The 19,298-nt window shown below is 35.9% G+C and overlaps 1 protein-coding gene across 8 annotated transcripts in view; it reads left to right on the top strand.

The window, feature by feature from the left end:
• The window catches only part of LOC127882171 (phospholipid transfer protein C2CD2L-like), an 86,169-nt gene that overhangs the window by 48,402 nt on the left and 18,469 nt on the right, over window positions 1–19,298 (top strand). For 4 of the 8 annotated variants that reach the window (XM_052430658.1, XM_052430657.1, XM_052430663.1 and 1 more), the window contains exons 9-14: window positions 2,240–2,367; window positions 6,439–6,589; window positions 8,832–8,900; window positions 11,861–11,988; window positions 12,555–12,578; window positions 14,426–14,525. In XM_052430658.1, the coding sequence (XP_052286618.1) occupies window positions 2,240–2,367; window positions 6,439–6,589; window positions 8,832–8,900; window positions 11,861–11,988; window positions 12,555–12,578; window positions 14,426–14,525 (600 nt within the window). Of the gene's footprint in view, window positions 1–2,239; window positions 2,368–6,438; window positions 6,590–8,831; window positions 8,901–10,674; window positions 10,689–11,860; window positions 11,989–12,554; window positions 12,579–14,425; window positions 14,530–17,528; window positions 17,664–19,298 lie in introns of all 8 variants that reach the window. The other 4 variants (XM_052430656.1, XM_052430659.1, XM_052430662.1 and 1 more) reach the window with 4 other exon arrangements.

Below are 19,298 nucleotides of genomic sequence, written 5' to 3'. Positions count from 1 at the left end.
GCATTCCATATGTCAAAACAATCATTCCACTGCTAATACAACACATTACTGATAAATCATAACTGCAGAAGTGTTATGAACTGCCTTTTGAAAATTCATTAAACACAACAACAACAACAACAGAACTATGAAAGTATGATTAAACATTAGTTTTGATATAGGTAAAGCTAAACGTGTAAGTAAAATAGATTGATAAATGATGACATTCTATTACACATACATTTAAGAACATTCATTACTTAGAATACATTGAATCATTGAAGTCAATGAGTATAACTCTCAAATGCCTGTAAACACTGTCAGTACCTTAGAAAAACGAGAGCGCCGATGGCGTTAAAAGCATAGGTGCAAGATACAGGGAAGAATGGCGTCACGTGGTATAATGTAGTTCGATATCGCCATCTGCGAATTTCTCAAATCAATAATTTCAAACAATTACCGACTATTTAAATAGATAATCTTTCCATTTACATCAGTGTTTGAAACGCTTATGAACAATAATTACCCAAGCCTTTCAAAATTTAAGCACAGACAGATCTGTATCGAACTATTCTTTTCACAAATGAAAATAGACGCTACCCTATTCGTCTGCGTCAAGAATTTGTCGTAAAACTTGTGGTAAGCGTTAGATGCAGACGTGCACATCAGATTGAGTTATGAATACAGATTTCTGAATGCAGATTTTTATAGAAACTCCTCACAGCAGTTACTTCCCTTGCTTCGCCCGGTCAGTAACTTCTAGTATAAGGGAGGCCACTGCGTAGGAGATTGAGATTTATAGTGCAGATAGAATTGTTTTACGAACGAAATTTGTTTTAGGTTATAAGATTTTTTAACATAAAACGGTCTTAGAAAAATTCACTAAAAACGGTGTCAGCAATATTCTTGGGAGAAAACATTAGAAAAACGTTTCCAAAATTTTTTTGTAAGAATGACCATATACTAAATTAAATAGATATTTCGTCTGATTTTTGATCAGGTAAGGCTTCATAAAGGGCAACTGACCGATGTGGATTTTCGAAATGTGGTATATACCATAAGCATAGGTGCGTAAACGCACCTATGCTAAAAACAAGAGAGTATCAAACCATGAGAAAATCATTAATTGTTCTTGGGAAATCTTCACACACACATTTTACAGAGATCTATCTCTGAGAGCATGGTGGGATATCCACAAGTTTTGCAGTGCTGGCATCTTCACCCAGGATTTGGATGCTGTTTTCAGCAGATAATTTGTATCAGCAAAACCTGTCTGTGAGCAGCAGTGGGGACATTCCATAGAAATGAATAGAAATTAGCAATAAATGCCAGACATCTCAGTGGAAAGCTTTGCTTCTCAACATTTTTCCCATGACAGCATTGTAAAGGTAGCTAATTTTAGGTTTCATTATGAACCACTGTCAAGACAACAGTTCTTGAGCTCTTATGAAATGAATACAGTCCTGTGTAATGTCACTGTTCAGGGCTTTTTTTCTTCTTTAGATAGGGCCTTATATAGGCCCCTTCCCCCAATAGAAAAGCCCCTTCCTCAAAGAGAATGTCTTCAAAATGATGCAATTTTCCCCAAAATCCAAGCTTACATTGGGATTTGTTTTCCACTTTCTCAGTTTTTTCGATAATTTTTCTCAAAATGGGAGGCCAGGCCCTTTCTCAAAATCAAGAAAAGAAGCTCCTGTTTACTGCTTCATATATACATCTATCCTGTGTACAACAGCCAGTCAAGGAAGTGGTCAAAGTGGCTGCTATAGGCAGGTTACCATTTTTTAGATTGGTCATCATAATCATTCTCATTTAAAGAAAAACACTCCAAAAGCTTCAAAAACATTCTGTGTGCACAAACATCACACACACATCCTTTTCATTTAAACAACCATGAGCTTAGCACAACTTATCTTAAATATGTTAATTGTTATATGACATAGATGTTCCACAGATTTTTTTTTGGGATGCGAGGGGGTGGATCTAGACAAACCGCTAAAGCTATGTGACGGCTAAGTCAGGTTGGACTGTATGCAGAATAATTTTGTAGAGCAATAAATACTATTTTGGCCGTTCATTTTCAACAAAATTCATTTGGATGGTATTCGATTTTGTAAAAAAATCAAGGGGGGTTGACCTCAGATGATTTTCAGTGTTTTTTGTGTACCTTCAAACAATTTAAAAACATATGTTATTATATTGGTAAAAAAGCAAAGGGCGTGACGGCAGATGATTATCAGTAGTTTTTGTGTCCTTACAGACAACTTCCTGGGCGAAGCCATAGTGTACATGGAAGACTTGCAGCGTAACCCTAGCAGCCGCCAGATCATCCCGCTTCAAGGTCGTCTGGGTGCGGGCGAGTTTGTATCGGGCTCCATTACAGTAGAGGTATGAACTCTCTTATGTAATATGAGCATCTCTGCGAAAACGGGCTTTATGTATGTGCGTAAAGTGAGGTCTCAGATTAGCCTGTGCAGTCTGCTTTTATAATTATTTTTGTTTTAAGAAAGTCTCTTCTTAGCAAAAAGCCAGTTTAGGCGCAAAAGATTGTCCGTAATTAGCCTGAGCAGATTGCACAGGCTAATCTGGGACAACACTTAAAGCACGTGTATTAAACCTCCCTTTTCACAGAGAGAGAGACCCATGTGCATGTTGTAAGGTGGTCTGAACCTCTAACAAGATTGCCTGCAAATGCTGCTCGTTTCAAATGAGTTGAACTATCATATAGTTTATGGTGTTGTGGATATGATGTCTGCTTTACCCAGAACACCAAGTACTGGTTCTTTCCAGGAAAGAGACTTTAATAGTAACTCTTAGCTCAATGTATTGTTGCAGTCAAGCCAAAATGTTTAGATTTAAACTTATACTGAATATAAATAAATTCAAGTATGTTACTTATTAATGTTCATATTAAAATATAGACCTTTAAGTGTGAAAAAGAAAGTTTATGTTTCTCCATATATATTTTTTATTTCAGTTCTATGCACCTCCAAGTTGTTTTAAATGATGAACAAATTGATTAACTGTGCCCTATATGTGTGAAGTGTGTGTAACCTACTAGTTTTTAGTACTCCACCCTACGTATTCATAGAATTACAAGTGTTTCCATTGGTTGTTCGATGCCCAAACAGTGTGTTGACCATAAAACTACTATGCAATCGGATTGATTTGTGTTTTTCACCCATCCATTACATACAAGTGTACATTTTTATAAATGGAGTGTTCAGTTGTGATAGCCAGTAGAAGTGTGGATTCCATGTCACACTTAGAGTAAAGTAGCCAATAGGAAAGCTTCTCTCATCTTGAAATCACCAATCAGAATCGTTCTTCAAACAAAAGGTGAGTCTAATGTTCAGACTGCAAAAGTTTTGAAAATTGTTTAACTAGTAACTTTTAACTGCACAGTAGCTGCATACAATAGAGCACTAGTAAAATTTTAACTTTGCTTTCCTTTTTTACAAAGTGCATTTGGCGTTAATTTCCCAAACTTTTGAACCCATGCAAACATATCAAAGTGTTTGTGAATGTCATTGTAATGGTATGCAGTTTGAATTTAGACTCACATACTGTAACATAATATTTGGACCCTGCTTGAAATGCCTGCATGAGGATTGCAGATTGAATGTTCCCATTCCAGCCAAAATATTCTTAGTGCATTCACATGTTCTGTTGCATTGTTTGCCATGTTTTACTTCCTGCCTCTGTTTGTTTGTGTTTGCAGTTAATGCGGTTCTGTCAGCGCCTGAGGCTGCATTATATGTGGACTTGTAGTGTGTCCCAGCCCTCTTACCTATTAAACTTAACCCATTTATGCCTAGCGTCTAGAAAAAAGAAAAAAAGATGCGGCATCTCATCAGGGTCTACGCTGTTTGCTTAGAGGAATTTCTGAAAGAAATGTTCTAAATATAGAAATAAATATACTAGACAATCTAAGTTTGGAAATAAATTGATCCAATTTAAAAGGATAAGAGAGTCCACTAGGCATAAATGTGTTAATAGATGCACAAAAGTTTAGAGGAATATCTAGTTATAGATGTTACTGAAATTTTTCCATATTGGCATGGTCATTTGTTGTTGGGTGGAGCTAGGTATCCAGAGAAAACCTACCATTGTGGTATGGTGACCACAAAACTCACATGCTGCTGGGTATTGGGATTGAACTCCGATCGCCTAAGTTAGAAGATAGTGAACCAACTATTGTGCTATCTGGACAGCCATTTCCTTCCTGTCTTTAAGCCTATGGGATTTGTATGTCCCACGTAACCCTCAGGGCTATAGATAACAAATGTATTTGTGTTATTACGCAATTAAATTAACCAAAAACGTAATTTAATTCAAAATAAAGCGTACAAAAACGCAAATACAAATTTAACAACGTAATTCCCATAAAAAAAACGTGTGTCACGAAACGCAATTCTTACGAACACCGGGCATATTTTTTAGACTGGGTATTTTCTGTACAAAAATGTACCTAATAGTTTATATGCCGTCCTATGAAGAAAAGAAGACAGTCTTTCCAGCGGTTATCAATCTTTGGGGTGTTATTGTAATTATTCGTAGACCCGTCCAACTTCTACTTTCATTTTCAAGGTATTCAACTCAAAATGACCCGAAAAAGGGGTGCATCGCTTTAAACAGCCATAACTTCATCAATTGTGCAGCGATTTTCACGAACTCGGTCTTATTCTATGCAAAAATAAATGAACTTTGATCAGAAATTCAGTAATTGTTTGTTGTTATGTACATGTACTTTTTTGAATTCCATTTGTATAAATAATATAGTAACCTTAGTAGATTTTTATTATATTATATATGTCATTCCCATTTTCACCTGTCAATAATACCCGCAAGGGGAGTTAGACAGTATAGATAGATAAATTCCCTAAATTACCCTATTGAGTTAACAAACTGGGGGTGAAAAACCCAATTAAGATCAAAAGTAGGGGGTGAAAAGTTTTGCTAAAACTCTATTGAATTTACAAAAACCATATTGTTGTCAAAAAACAGGGGTTGATCACCCAATATACACCAAAAGTTATCTATAGCCCTGAACCCTTAATATTCTTAGCATGTTGACCTCAAAGTTTAAGTGTTGACCTTCATATGGCTGCAAGGAATAGAAAACTTGACTTCCCTTTTGTGGTTACAAATTGAAAGATGTATAATTATGTATGTAATATACATGAAACATCACCAGTGCTGATTGTGTTGTAAGAAAACATTGGTAATGAAATAAAAAAAGAAATACCAGACAATCCTCACCTTCACAGCTGTTGTTCAAATTTGGGGCTGTTCTGTCTGTATTAATGTTCACTGTATAGCTTCATTAGCAGTAGTCATGATGAATGTTATACTCTGTGGATGAATGTTTGTTATTTGGCACTAACTGCATCAACAAACTACCTAAACATTCTTAATGAAGTTGTTTGCAAATAAATGTCTTATTTCATTGCCAATAAATGTACTGGTAATAACTCCTGATGCTGTCTTACTTTAACCCATCCATTGCGGGAATGCTATTTTTGTGCTCTGATAAAAACTTGCACTTTGAATTTGAAATTTACAAATTTCCATCTGAAGGTTCTGTAACTGTTTTATTGCCAAATCGCAAGTACAGCAGCTTGTATTGTACTTGTTAGAATGTTAATGCACTGTGCATGCTTTCCAAGTCTGACCAAATGTTTATTTAACCCTTTCCAACTCAGAAGCAAAGCAAAAATGGCTATTTTCAAACAGCATCAAACCAGAACAGCCTGCGAGTAATTCACAGTCTGTTATGGTTTTATACTGTTTGCTGCTCATCAGTATCTAAGGGTTTGAAATGATGCCTTAACAATTTTAATCCAGTAAGAAAGGTCATTAGTTGAATTTTACTCTTTGATGGACTATAAATGCGTCAAAATACGTATCTTAGTGGTAAAAGGTTACAAAAGGAGAACTTTGTGGATATGACCAGCATCATTCAAAAATGGGTTTTCTCCAATATGCAGCCAGGGTTCTCGTCTGCACAGGCTTTGTCAGGAGTCACCTTGTCTGGTAATGAGATCACTAAGCCTTGCATGACTTAATAGCGGACAAGTAAGCTCCTGCTGCAGGCTGGCTTGGAGCTACGCTGGCCGCATGCTGCATATGACTCATTTTCGCATGTTGTGGTTCATATTCTGTATATTTTTTATTCCAAAGGAATTGCATGAAATGTGTTGCAGACATCTCCTCCGCATGGGATAAATTCATGTACATATCAGTATAAATCCTATATGAACTAAATGTAGATTTTATTAATGACTGATGTCAATAAACTGTTTATTTTACAATTTGTATGATCATAATGTTATACCATGTAAGTCCTCATTGGCAATCACAAATAAAGTGTTGACTTTTTTTGTACTAGCTCAGTTGATTTTCAATGTTGGCACTAAAATTCGACTGAATCTATGTATTATTTCATTTTTTGTTTAGTTCTTGCTTGCTGATGCCAGTCCACACAACTCATTATCATCACCTCAAAGAACCATAGAAACTAACAAGGCCATGACCCCTGGGGGAACCATAGTTACCAGTACCATGACAACCACCAAACGTCCACATAACTATGAAACCAATGTTGATGGTAAGTGCTAGGTTTGCTTATAAGATCTATTATGGAAATGCATTGCATGTTTTGCAGTATAAAAACTGTCAACAAGAATTTAATGATAGAAGGTGCACTCAAATTTCATAGTAGCCTATGTTGTGACTTAAAGCATGGTAGGGTTTGCTTGAGTAATTTAAATCATATAGATTTCCATGTTCAGATATACAGTGTAATTTCTCTCAAATTATGTACTTATTTATCAGTTACTTCACTTACTGCAATGTATAAGCCACATATAATGAACATCTACTAGAATGCAGACAAAATACTGTTTGTATAACATTATAATTAAAAATAACACAACTTACTTAACGATAGAATTCAACAAGCTTGCATGCTTCAATAACAAAACTGGATGAGGATGTAAATGGCCAAATAAAGTTATGTACAACTTTCATTGATATAAAGTAACCTATATACATGTGCAATATCTTAAACTAAATAGCAAGACATGACTACAATATATTCATTAGTGCACCAAAGACATGACTACAATATATTCATTAGTGCACCAAAGACATGACTACAATATATTCATTAGTGCACCAAAGACATGACTACAATATATTCATTAGTGCACCAAAGACATGACTACAATATATTCATTAGTGCACCAAAGACATGACTACAATATATTCATTAGTGCACCAAAGACATGACTACAATATATTCATTAGTGCACCAAAGACATGACTACAATATATTCATTAGTGCACCAAAGACATGACTACAATATATTCATTAGTGCACCAAAGACATGACTACAATATATTCATTAGTGCACCAAAGACATGACTACAATATATTCATTAGTGCACCAAAGACATGACTACAATATATTCATTAGTGCACCAAAGACATGACTACAATATATTCATTAGTGCACCAAAGACATGACTACAATATATTCATTAGTGCACCAAAGACATGACTACAATATATTCATTAGTGCACCAAAGACATGAATACAATATATTCATTAGTGCACCAAAGACATGACTACAATATATTCATTAGTGCACCAAAGACATGACTACAATATATTCATTAGTGCACCAAAGACATGACTACAATATATTCATTAGTGCACCAAAGACATGACTACAATATATTCATTAGTGCACCAAAGACATGACTACAATATATTCATTAGTGCACCAAAGACATGACTACAATATATTCATTAGTGCACCAAAGATGTAATGGTACAAGTCTAAGATGCTTTCAATATCAATTTATTGTCAGCTTAATCCTAACAATACATGTTTATATTTATTCAAATGGACAAATTCTAATATTTGATGTGGGCAATCCATACAATGAGAATATTCAACATTTTTTTGTGGAAATGTCATGCTCAACAACACTGTCTGATTATTTTTACCATACAAACATAACAACGATCAATCTTATGATCTATCTCGTACAATATTTTCTATTCCCTAGGAATGTGGGAATTATTTTCTGGAATTAAATTTTATTGCCATTTTGATATCACTTTTTAATTTGAAAAAATGATACCCATGAAAACTTTTACAAAAATGATCAAATTTTAATCAACAGCCAGGCATAAATCTCACTTTTATTTCTTTTTACTTTTTATGTAAATCTGATATCCTCCTCCCACTTGTTTCTCCTTTCTATGTCGCAAGATTAACTAATTGGCAGTATTGTAAAGATAGAAACAAAACACATCTGGTTAAAACTCTTCATTATTTGTGCATAAACTATAGTTTTTTTTCTGTTTTATTTTAGGGAAAAAATAAACATGTATGTACTTGCTTTTAATTGTTTGAAATCATTTCTCACATGTATTAATGTGTAGACTTCATATATATATATACGTATATATGCATGAGATGTGTTTTTATTGATATTGCAAAAAAAGAATGGTCAGTTGAGCCTCAGTCTGGGAAAACTGGGCTTAATGCATGTGCCTCAAGTGTCATCCCAGATTAGCCTGTGCAGCACGCAGCCCACACAGGCTAATCAGGGACAACACTTTCAGCTTTAATGGTATGTATGGTTTAAAGCAGTTCCTTTCTAAGTGAAAATCCAGTCTAGACAGAAAGTGTCGTGCCTTATTTTCCTGTGTGGACTGCACAGGCTAATCTGGGACAACACTACCCACATGCATATAGCCCAGTTTTTCTAGCAGGATTCTAATTTTACTTTTGTTTGTATGAAGTCTATCAGTTTATGTATGTGTGTTTTGCAGGTTCACCAAGCTACATCCAGACGAGAACGTTTGACTACAGTTCTACCAATCAGGATCCTGGGCTCTCAGGTGAGTTAAAGGTTATTAAGAAAAAAATACCTTTAACTGACCATACCTTAATTTATAACTAAGATTGAATGGGGAAATGGTGCTTTGCTTCGTTATGTTATGTAATGCACAGTCACAGCATTATTATGCCCCCCTTCGAAGAAGAAAGGGTATATTGTTTTGCACATATCGGTCTGTCGGTTCGTCTGTCGGTCCGTCTGTCGGTCCGTCCACCGAATGGTTTCCGGATGATAACTCAAGAACGCTTACGCCTAGGATCATGAAATCTCATAGGTGCATTGATCATGACTGGCAGATGACCCCTATTGATTTTCAGGTCAAAGGTCAAGGTCACCGTGACTCGAACCAGTCAAATGGTTTCCAGATGATTACTCAAGAACGCATACGCCTAGGATCATGAAAATTCATAGGTACATTGATCATGACTGGCAGATGACCCCTATTGATTTTTAGGTCACTAGGTCACAGGTTTAGGTCACAGTGACTCGAACCAGTAAAATGGTTTCCGAATGATAACTCAAGAATGCTTACGCCTAGGATCATGAAACTTCATAGGTAAAGTGATCATGACTCGCAGATGACACCTATCGATTTTCAGGTTATAGGTCAAAGGTCAAGGAACGGTGACTGGACACAGTAAAATGGTTTCCGGATGATAACTCAAAAAAGCTTATGCCTAGGATCATGAAACTTCATAGGTACATTGATAATGACTCGCATGACCCCTATTGATTTTCAGGTCACAAGGTCAAAGGTCAAGGTCACGGTTACTTGACACAGTAAAATGGTTTCCGAATCATAACTCAAGAAAGCTTACGTCTAACTAGGATCATGAAACTTCATAGGTACATTGATCATGACTCACAGATGACCCCTTTTGATTTTCAGGTCACTAGGTCAAAGGTCAAGGTCACAGTGACTCGAAACAGTAAAATGGTTTCCAGATGATAACTCAAGTATGCTTAGGCCTAGGATCATGAAGCTTCATAGATACATTGATCATGACTGGCAGATGACCCCCAGTGATTTTCAGGTCACTAGGTCAAAGGTCAAGGTCACAGTGACTCAAAACAGTAAAATGGTTTCCAGATGATAACTCAAGGACGCTAAGGCCTAGGATGATGAAACTTCATAGGTACATTGATCATGACTGGCAGATGACCTCTATTGATGTTAAGGTCACTGGGTCAAAGGTCAAGGTCACAGTGACAAAAAACGTATTCACACAATAGCTGCCACTACAACTGACAGCCCATTTGGGGAGCATGCGTGTTTTTCAAACAGCCCTTGTTTTGTTTTTACAACAGCAGAATATTTCTTTAATCCTTTCTCACTCAGAAGCAAAGTGAAAATGGCTATGTGCATACACCATAAAACCAGAACAGCCTGCGAGTAACTTGCAGTCTGTTCAGGTTTTCTGCGGTTTGCTGCTCATCAGTATCAAAGTTTGGAAATGTAGCCTTTAAAACTAGAATTTAGTAAGAAAGATCTTTAATTAAATGTAACTTTCTGAGGGACAACAAATGCGTAAAAATACTTATCTAAGTGGGAAAGTGGTAAAAAAGGGGTAAAGCCTTTTTAAAATATGTGTTGGGCATAGTTATGTTACAAATGTTTATATAAAAACCACTGAACAAAACACAGCATAATAACCAACACATCAAACTAAGACATTTATTTCTAGCATATCATGGACAGCAAGCTGTATGGTTGTTCTCAATTGAAACATATAATTAATATACTAATTAATTTATTAATTAAAATGCTATTTCAGCCATTTACCAGCCTGTGAGTAGACTGTTAGTGTTTGTGCATAGTGTTAACTTCCCATAGGGTAGGAGGATGTTATGTGAATGGAGAGTTACATTGGAGTGTACAGCATTGTCCTTAGTTTTGTTTCAAGCATGGATCTATTTGCTCATTTGCATTGATGGCATATTTGTAACAGTTCATTGTTCACAGAATTAAGTTTGTTAAATGTTGATACATTGCGAGTGTTACCGCAAATTAAGTGAGGTAATAATGCTCTTTAAATGTATGAATAAAGCATTTTACAAATTCACCAGTTCTCAAGTCTTTTGAGCTAGGATACTGCTAGCTTAGTAGCCTGCATCTGTTCAGAACTTGGAAAGGCGTTGTCATCTAAAAACATCAATTGACAGTCTGGAAAAATATCGTCCAGACAATTTTTTTAATGAATTTTTAATACTGATATATGACCTCTGAACTGTATTACAACAGGTATATAGATTAAGATTTCTATAATGTACTTTTTTCAAAAGGTTTAATTTGTTACAACAAAGAAGATAACAATGTTACTGCTGTATTATCAGTTATGCATATTTATGCAAAGTTCAATGCCTATTTTACCACACAAAGAACAAGTGTTAATCTTTAAGATCAGCTCATTATTTTCAAACATATAAATGTTAAAGTACACTAAAAAATAGGTGAAACCTAAGACAACCTGGTTAAGAATTTCATATCCAAATGTTATATATGATTTTTTTTTCATACACAATATGCATGTTTTAAACCTTAACAACAAAACAAATAATGAAAACATTTGAGCTGTGCTCTGTAAAATGGGGGTTTAATGCATGTGTGTAAAGTGTCATCCCAGATTAGCCTGTGCAGTTTACACAGGCTCATCAGGGACGACACTTTCTAAACTAGATTTTTGCTTAGAAGTGACTTTCTTTTAACGAAAAATATCATAAAGACAGAGATTGTTGACCCTGATTAGCCTGTGTCGACTGCACAGGCTAATCTGGGACGACACTTTACGCACATGCATTTAACCCCCTTATCACAGAGCGAGGCTCATTTCATGTTTAACACAGTACGATATAACTTTGGCCCGATGTATGCCTGTGTGCATTTTTTCATAAGAGTTATCCTCCCTAGTTGTCAGCCGGCATGAGTTTACCAAGCATGTTTGTGTTCTCATATGCTTGCAGAGGTTGTGCATATAAATGGTGTAGAGTCAGTGACCGAGACCGCAATTCGCGCGTTGAAAGAACGCTCAAAGCTTGCGAAAAAGCCTTCTACCCGAACCTCCACACTCATTATAACTGGCGTTAAAAGGGTAAGAGGACAACTTCATATTTAAGGACAGAATGTCCAATCAAATGTTAAGATAATATCCTTGTTAGTATATTAAAAAATGTAAATGATCTTTTACTGCATTTTTGACAGCTTTAAACGCTTTAATTTAAACTTTCCCCCATGCAATTATGAATTAATTTCCATCCAGTGAACTTTCCCAATTTAACCCTTTCCCCCCATAAGAAGCAAAGTGAAAATGGCTTTTGCAACCAGCATAAAACCATCACAGCCTGCGAGTAACTCGCAGTCTGTTCAAGTTTTATGCTGTTTGCTGCTCATCAGTATCTAAGGGTTAAAAAATGAAGCCTTTAAAATTTGAATCTAGTTAGAAAGGTCTTTCATTTGATTCAACTTTCTGTGGGACTACAAATGCGTCAAAAAACGTAGGAAAATATGGATAAAGTGATTGGATAAAATGTACAACAACACTTTGATTGTTGATGTTCATAGTTTAGGAAATTTTGGGGTAGCAAAATGATTTTTCTTGTATGCATTGCATGCCATTTTACTTACAGATTGTAAATTGTATGCATCTTTTTTATCTAGGAACCAGCCATTCCAAAAATAAAGGTACCATGTTATGATTTTCTTATTTTCTTGTTATACCCCAATTAATAAAACAAAGGGCTAATATGGACCCAGCTGTGGTGGCAGGTTGTCATGGCAGCGCTGGGAGACCATATTCCTTCAATAACTAAAATAATTTAATTTAGTTCATCACCAAACTTGGTAATAATGTTTATGGCGGGCATTTAATTTAGGCCAAGTGAAACATTTAGACATTGAGCACATCTTGATAATGTGCCTTGAATTATAACAAAATAGCCTTATGTACCTTGTTTACCCTCAAAATCAATAGTGTACATGAGATCATCATGAAACTTGGTGGTATTTGTTTTTGGGCATTTTATCTTCACCAAGTTTGATACCAGCCAATCGGATAAAGCTCTTCTGGATTATGTCCTGTTAATTCTACCTACTGACTAAAAATAGGAAAACAGTTAATGTGTACAGTATTGCAAAGGAGAGAATTTTGGGTGCAACCAGTTTTGGCAGAATTATGGCCATTTGTTTGTGTTATTTTAGCTTACAAGTTGAGCTATCTTTTATAAATTTGTTGAAAAAAAAACAAGTTATAAGGTTTTTTTAGTTTTTTTTTAAAGTTTCAGAAAACAAAGATAGGCATACAATAATAATTTTGCCAATTTGTAGATGTCTTAATACAAAAGAATAAAAACACAGTGTCTGTTTCAAGATCACTGATATTTTGCATTATATTTGCATATTCTATGTTATTTGAATGATGGTTCATTTAGCACATGCTAATTTAGGGCTTAAGCATGAACTTGAATAAACCTCATGTGAAGTATGCAAAAATGATTCAATAAGGAGCGTGCGGAGAGTGAGCTTGGTATGGACAGTTACTGTATGTAGTGTATAGACTTTTCAAAACAGATTTTAAAGCACATTTTGATGCATCATTTGTTTAAGTCTATAGATTATCTAGTACTGTATAATCCAGGAATACTGTTTAAGACTGCATCAGGCCTGATTATCCACGTGGTTTTGTAATATATCAGGCTGGGCAACAACAAAAAAAGACTGTTCAGTTTACCTCTATGCCCCCATTTTTTAACAAACTTTAAAATATAATTACTACAATTCTGCATTTTTAGAATGATTATGTTGTTCGTTGTTTGGTGCGTTTATCATGGCATCTTCAGCATTTGTGCTAGATATCCATAACTTTGCTGGTTATGTTCCTTTTTGTGCCTAAATTCTTTACATCCTGGTAAAACTGAAAGAAATATCGTTGACTTGATTTTTGAATAAAATGACGTAGCTTGCAAAATTGCGATATATAAACACCTACTAACCTAATACAAAAAATATATAGGCACTCTTGTATCAGGTGGATATCAACATTGTGGTATGATAAATCATGATTGTATACTGCCACCAAGAAAGCTCATGCTTTGTCTTCAATTCATTTCCATGGCAACATTTGGTTTGGTCTAAACTTGCAGAGTACATAAAATAGATGATACATCTTGAAAATGTGTTAGGATTGTTTTATTATTAAGCATACGGATATACTCATTAAAAAGTTATTTCAAATGCTTTGCATATTTTACACAGTTGATCATTTAGAGTGACAGAACTGTTTTTAAAAGTTATTCATAAATTAGATCATTTTTTTTAAGGCATTACTGAAACTGTAATTTTAACACATTATTATGGACTTAAAAACAATTACTTTTGTATTGATCTTAATTAAAATGATGTATTTGTTTAATTGATGATATATTATGAGGATACATTTCACTAATCTTGATTATCTAAATAATGCACATTGTTGTATGTTCAGTTGTTAGTTAGAGATTACACATATTTCAAATATTTATTGTTGCTTAAAGATGGCAGAAAGTCCTCCTTCTGAAGTGAGTAATCGAAGTACCTTGTCTAACATGTCGTCCCCTGAATCACCGGAAATCGCCTACCCGCCACAGGCCAAAGGTGAGGATGCATCTTTCATGTTATTACTACCTTGATATATTTTTTTCTGTTATTTGTTACAGTTTGCAAAAAAGTGGTCTGGATTATTATAATTATAATTATTATTTTTATGCCCCCGATAGGGTGGCATACAGCAGTCAAACTGTCCGTCAGTGTGTCAGTCAGTCTGTCCGTCTGTCCGAAAACTTTAACATTGGCCATAACTTTTACAATATTGAAGATAGCAACTTGATATTTGGCATGCATGTGAATCTCATAAAGCTGCACATTTTGAGTGTTGAAAGGTCAAGGTCATCCTTCAAGGTCAAAAGTCAAAAAACAAAATCCAAGGGAAGTAACAAGCTTTAAAGGGAGATAATTTCTATTTTATATCATTTGACAGGTACAGATCATTGTCACAAGGGAAGTAATATTTTTTTTAAAGGATATAATCTGAAACAAATTTTAAGGTCAATGTCATCCTTCACGGTCAAAAGTCAAAAAGTACATACCAAGGGAAGTAATAAGCTATAAAAGGGAGATAATTTCTAAACCTGCCAAGTGATATATTGAAATTTTATTTCAAAGCGGCGCAATAGGGGGCATTGTGTTTCTGACAAACACATCTCTTGTTCAAAATAAAAATTGTTAAAAGATTATATTTTTTGTAGTACAGTTCATTTATAAAACACATGAAGACCCATTCCGGTATTTATCCCCACGTTTTTTGGAGAAAAAGTGGGGATACTGTATTGATGTGCGTTTGTCCGTCCGTCTGTCCTGGCCACCTGCTCCTCCTACACTATTAGCACTAGAACCTTGAAACTTACATACATGGTAGCTATATGTGTGTCGGTGACAGTGACAAAATTTTGATCTGACCCCTGGGTCAAAAGTTATGGGGGTTGGGGCGGGACCGGGTCAGAGATTTTCACTCATTTTTTTGTTATTTTACATGAACTTCTTCATTTCTGCACCGATTTACTTCAAATTGATACTGAGCCTCTCTTATGACACTAAGGTCAATCTCAACTATGCATGGCCCCATTACCAACCCTGGGGCGCCCCGGCCGCATAGGTCACGCCCACCCAAAATTGCCTTTTACTATAATTTCTTAATTTCTACACCGATTCACTTGAAATTTCGACTGAACCTCTCTTATGACAATACAGTTAATCTCAACTATGCATGGCCCCATTACCAACTCTGGGGCGCCCCGCCCACATAGGCCACGCCCACTCAAAATAGCCTTTTACTATAATTTCTTCATTTCTACACCGATTCACTTCAAATTGATACTGAACTGCTCTTATGACAATACGGTCAATCTCAACTATGCATGGCGCCATTACCAACCCTGGGGCGCCCCGTCCACATAGGCCACGCCCACCCAAAATTGCCTTTTACTATAATTTCTTCATTTCTACAACGATTTACTTCAAATTGATACTGAACATCTCTTATGACAATACGGTCAATCTCAACTATGTATGGCCCCTTAATCAACCCTGGGGCGCCCCGCCCATAATAGGCCACACCCACCCAAAATTGTCTTTTACTATAATTTCTTCATTTCTACACCGATTCATTTCTAATTGACACTGAACTTCTCTTTTGACAATACGGTCAATCTCAACTATGTATGGCCCCATTACCAACCCTGGGGCGCCCCGCCCATAATAGGCCACACCCACATAGGCCACGCCCACCCAAAATTGCCTTTTACTATAATTTCTTCATTTCTACACCGATTCACTTCAAATTGATACTGAACCTCTCTTATGACAATACAGTTAATTTCATCTATGCATGGCCCCGTTACCAACCCTAGGGCGCCCTGCCCACAAAAGCCACGCCCACCCAAAATTGCCTTTAACTATAATATCTTCATTTTAAACCGATTCACTTCAAATTGTTACTGAACCTCTTTTATGACAATACAGTCAATCTCAACTATGCATGACGCCATTACCAACCCTGGTGCGCCCGCCCACATAGGCCACGCCCACCCAAAATAATCTTTTACTTTTATTTCTTCATTTCTACACCGATTCATTTCTAATTGACACTGAACTTCTCTTATGACAATACGGTCAATCTCAACTATGCATGGACCCATTACCAACCAACGGGCGCCCCTGGGTCAAACATGCAGCGTGGGGATACGCGTCTGCCTCTGCTGCGCCATTTCTAGTTTATTATGCCCCCAGTAGGGTGGCATATAGCATTTGAACTGTCTATCGTCTGATTGTCCGTCCGAAAACTTTAACATTGGCCATAACTTTTGCAATATTGAACATAGCAACTTGATATTTGGCATGCATGTGTATCTCATGAAGCTGCACATTTTGAGTGGTGAAGGGTCAAGTTCATCCTTAAAGGTCAAAGGTCAAAAAAACAAAATCTAAGGGAAGTTACAAGCTTTAAAGGGAGATAATTTCTATTTTATATCATTTGGCAGGTACAAATCAATTTCACAAGTATAGTCATGGATAGCTTCACCATCCCCATTGTTATATCCTCTTTTTGTTGGGTTTGTTCTCATTGAAATTATCTCTGTCTACTGCTGCTTTATTTTCCAGTGTCTTTATCTTATGACTTTACATTAAGGGTCACACATTAGGGGTCACACATTAGGGGTGAAGCAGAGACAACCGTATCAATATTATAGTGTTTTGTAACCTTTATCTCATTGAAATCATCTATAATGTGATGCTTCAACAGGTGACCTTTTCTGGAGCTGTTCAAAGTTCAACTTTCAAAAAGCTGTGTTATATAAACTCTTCAATGACTTGATTTATAGCTGGCCATGTTTTTGATAGTTTGAAATGTCATGTGAATATTACGGAATCCATTTTTTGCCATCTATAATCTCGCCCTTCTTTCATCAAGGGCGACACACGACACACAAAGTGATACACAATATTTTGCACGACACACAAACGGACACACATACTCATATATAGAGCTTAAGAGAGTGCACTATATAAATATATATATATTTACATTGTGTGGGGTTCCAGAGAGGAAATCCTTTGCGGCAAGGATAAAGAAACGTTTTTCCCGCTCCAAAAAGCGCTCTCTGAGTGCAGATAGGGCGTCAAGCTCTCTACGCGAGGGCTCTAATTACCTACAGCCTCCAGGAATGCAGTCCAAAGGTGGCTTTCTTGAACACATGGTCCCTAAGTATTGTTCAGATAAAGTTCTGAGTCAGAAATGCACTTCCATTGAGCCTCCCTCTGCGAAAACAGGCTTTATGCATGCGGGTAAAGCGTTGTCCAAGATTAGCCTGTGCAGTCTGCACAGGCTCATCAGGCACGACACTTTCTGCTTTTATTTAATTTAACATTTAAGGAGTCTCTTGTAATAAAAAATCCAGTCTAGGAAGAAAGTGTTGTCCCTGTTAAGCCAGTGTCCAGGCTATGATAGGATGACAATTTACGCACATTCATTAAGCCCCATTTTCCCCATAATGAAGTGTTCTTTGTTCACCAGCGCTTTACTTTTTGTTTTCAAAATCCTTTCAAAAGTTTTACAAAAGATTTTTAACATAATGATACTTGTTCTTACAGTGAAAAAAATATACTTAACCCAAATAAATTAGACACTGTTTTTATTACTTCAACTGCAGAATATAGCCGTTATACTGTAAAAAATTGTATATGAACAATCCTTAAGGGATCATGGAGGTGTTGTAGAACTGCTAGAGTTGTCCTCTATAGACTCTCATGACCCCAGTGTGTTGTTTTGTTCTTGGCTGTATTACAAAGTTCCGCTGTTGTGTTATATAACTAGTTTTTTAATTGATCATTCATCAGTTACTTAGTTGAGTTGCATATATCTCATTTTTGGATGATTTTAACAACCACTTACCTAGTGTGTAGCTGATGTGATTCTGATAATTTTAAGCTTTCAGTTTGTTTTTTGGTCCCCTACCGGTGAAACCGGATTGGACTTATGGTTTGTGCTCTGTGTGTCTGTGAGTCTGTCAGTCTGTCACACTTTTCTGGATCCTGCGATAACTTTAAAAGCTCTTCATTTTTTGTCATGAAACTTGAAACATGGATAGATGGCAATATGGAGATTATGCACGTCAATTCATTTTGTTCCTACGTCAAGAATTCTGATTGCTATGGCAACAAATAGACTTGAAATATTGCTAAAAATGGTGGATCCTGCGATAACTTTAAAAGTTCTTCATATTTTTTCCTAAAACTTGAAACATGTATAGATGGCAATATGGAGATTATGCATGTCATTTCATTGTGTTCCTACGTCAAGAATTCTGGTGGCTATGGCACCAAATAGAGTAGAAATATTGCTGAAAATGGTGGAGTTTCACCGGTAGGGGACTTTTATTGCTTGGCAATAATCTTGTTTAATTTATTACTTCATCTTCATGAAAAAAGTCATATCTATGGTCTATTTGTAATGCCTTTAGCGCAAAAGCAGGGAATGAGGATATATGTACCATGAGTCTCTAAATATGACAGTGTTACATGACAAAAGATTAACTTCAACACAATCGGTTTTAATACTATATGCCTTTTTTCTGGCCAAACTAAGGACATTTTTTCTGAGGTCATACAGTGTAGCATGAAAGGGGGGACAAATCAAAAGATCTTTATCCCTGATAAGGTGTTAAGAACAAGTTTGTTTAGTGAGTTTTTTTTATTAGCAGTCTAAAACAGGATTATTAATAGTTAGTTTGGGGATAACGAAGCTTGCATTTCAACGTCTGCAGTAAATTATCGAACAAGCATGGTTTGTAAACAATGTCAGGACATATGGGA

Source organism: Dreissena polymorpha, chromosome 5 (genome assembly GCF_020536995.1).
Source record: "Dreissena polymorpha isolate Duluth1 chromosome 5, UMN_Dpol_1.0, whole genome shotgun sequence".
Taxonomy (NCBI): Eukaryota; Metazoa; Mollusca; class Bivalvia; order Myida; family Dreissenidae; genus Dreissena; species Dreissena polymorpha.
The sequence above is the reverse complement of the archived record's forward strand: the minus strand, read 5'-3'. Positions and strand labels throughout refer to the sequence as shown.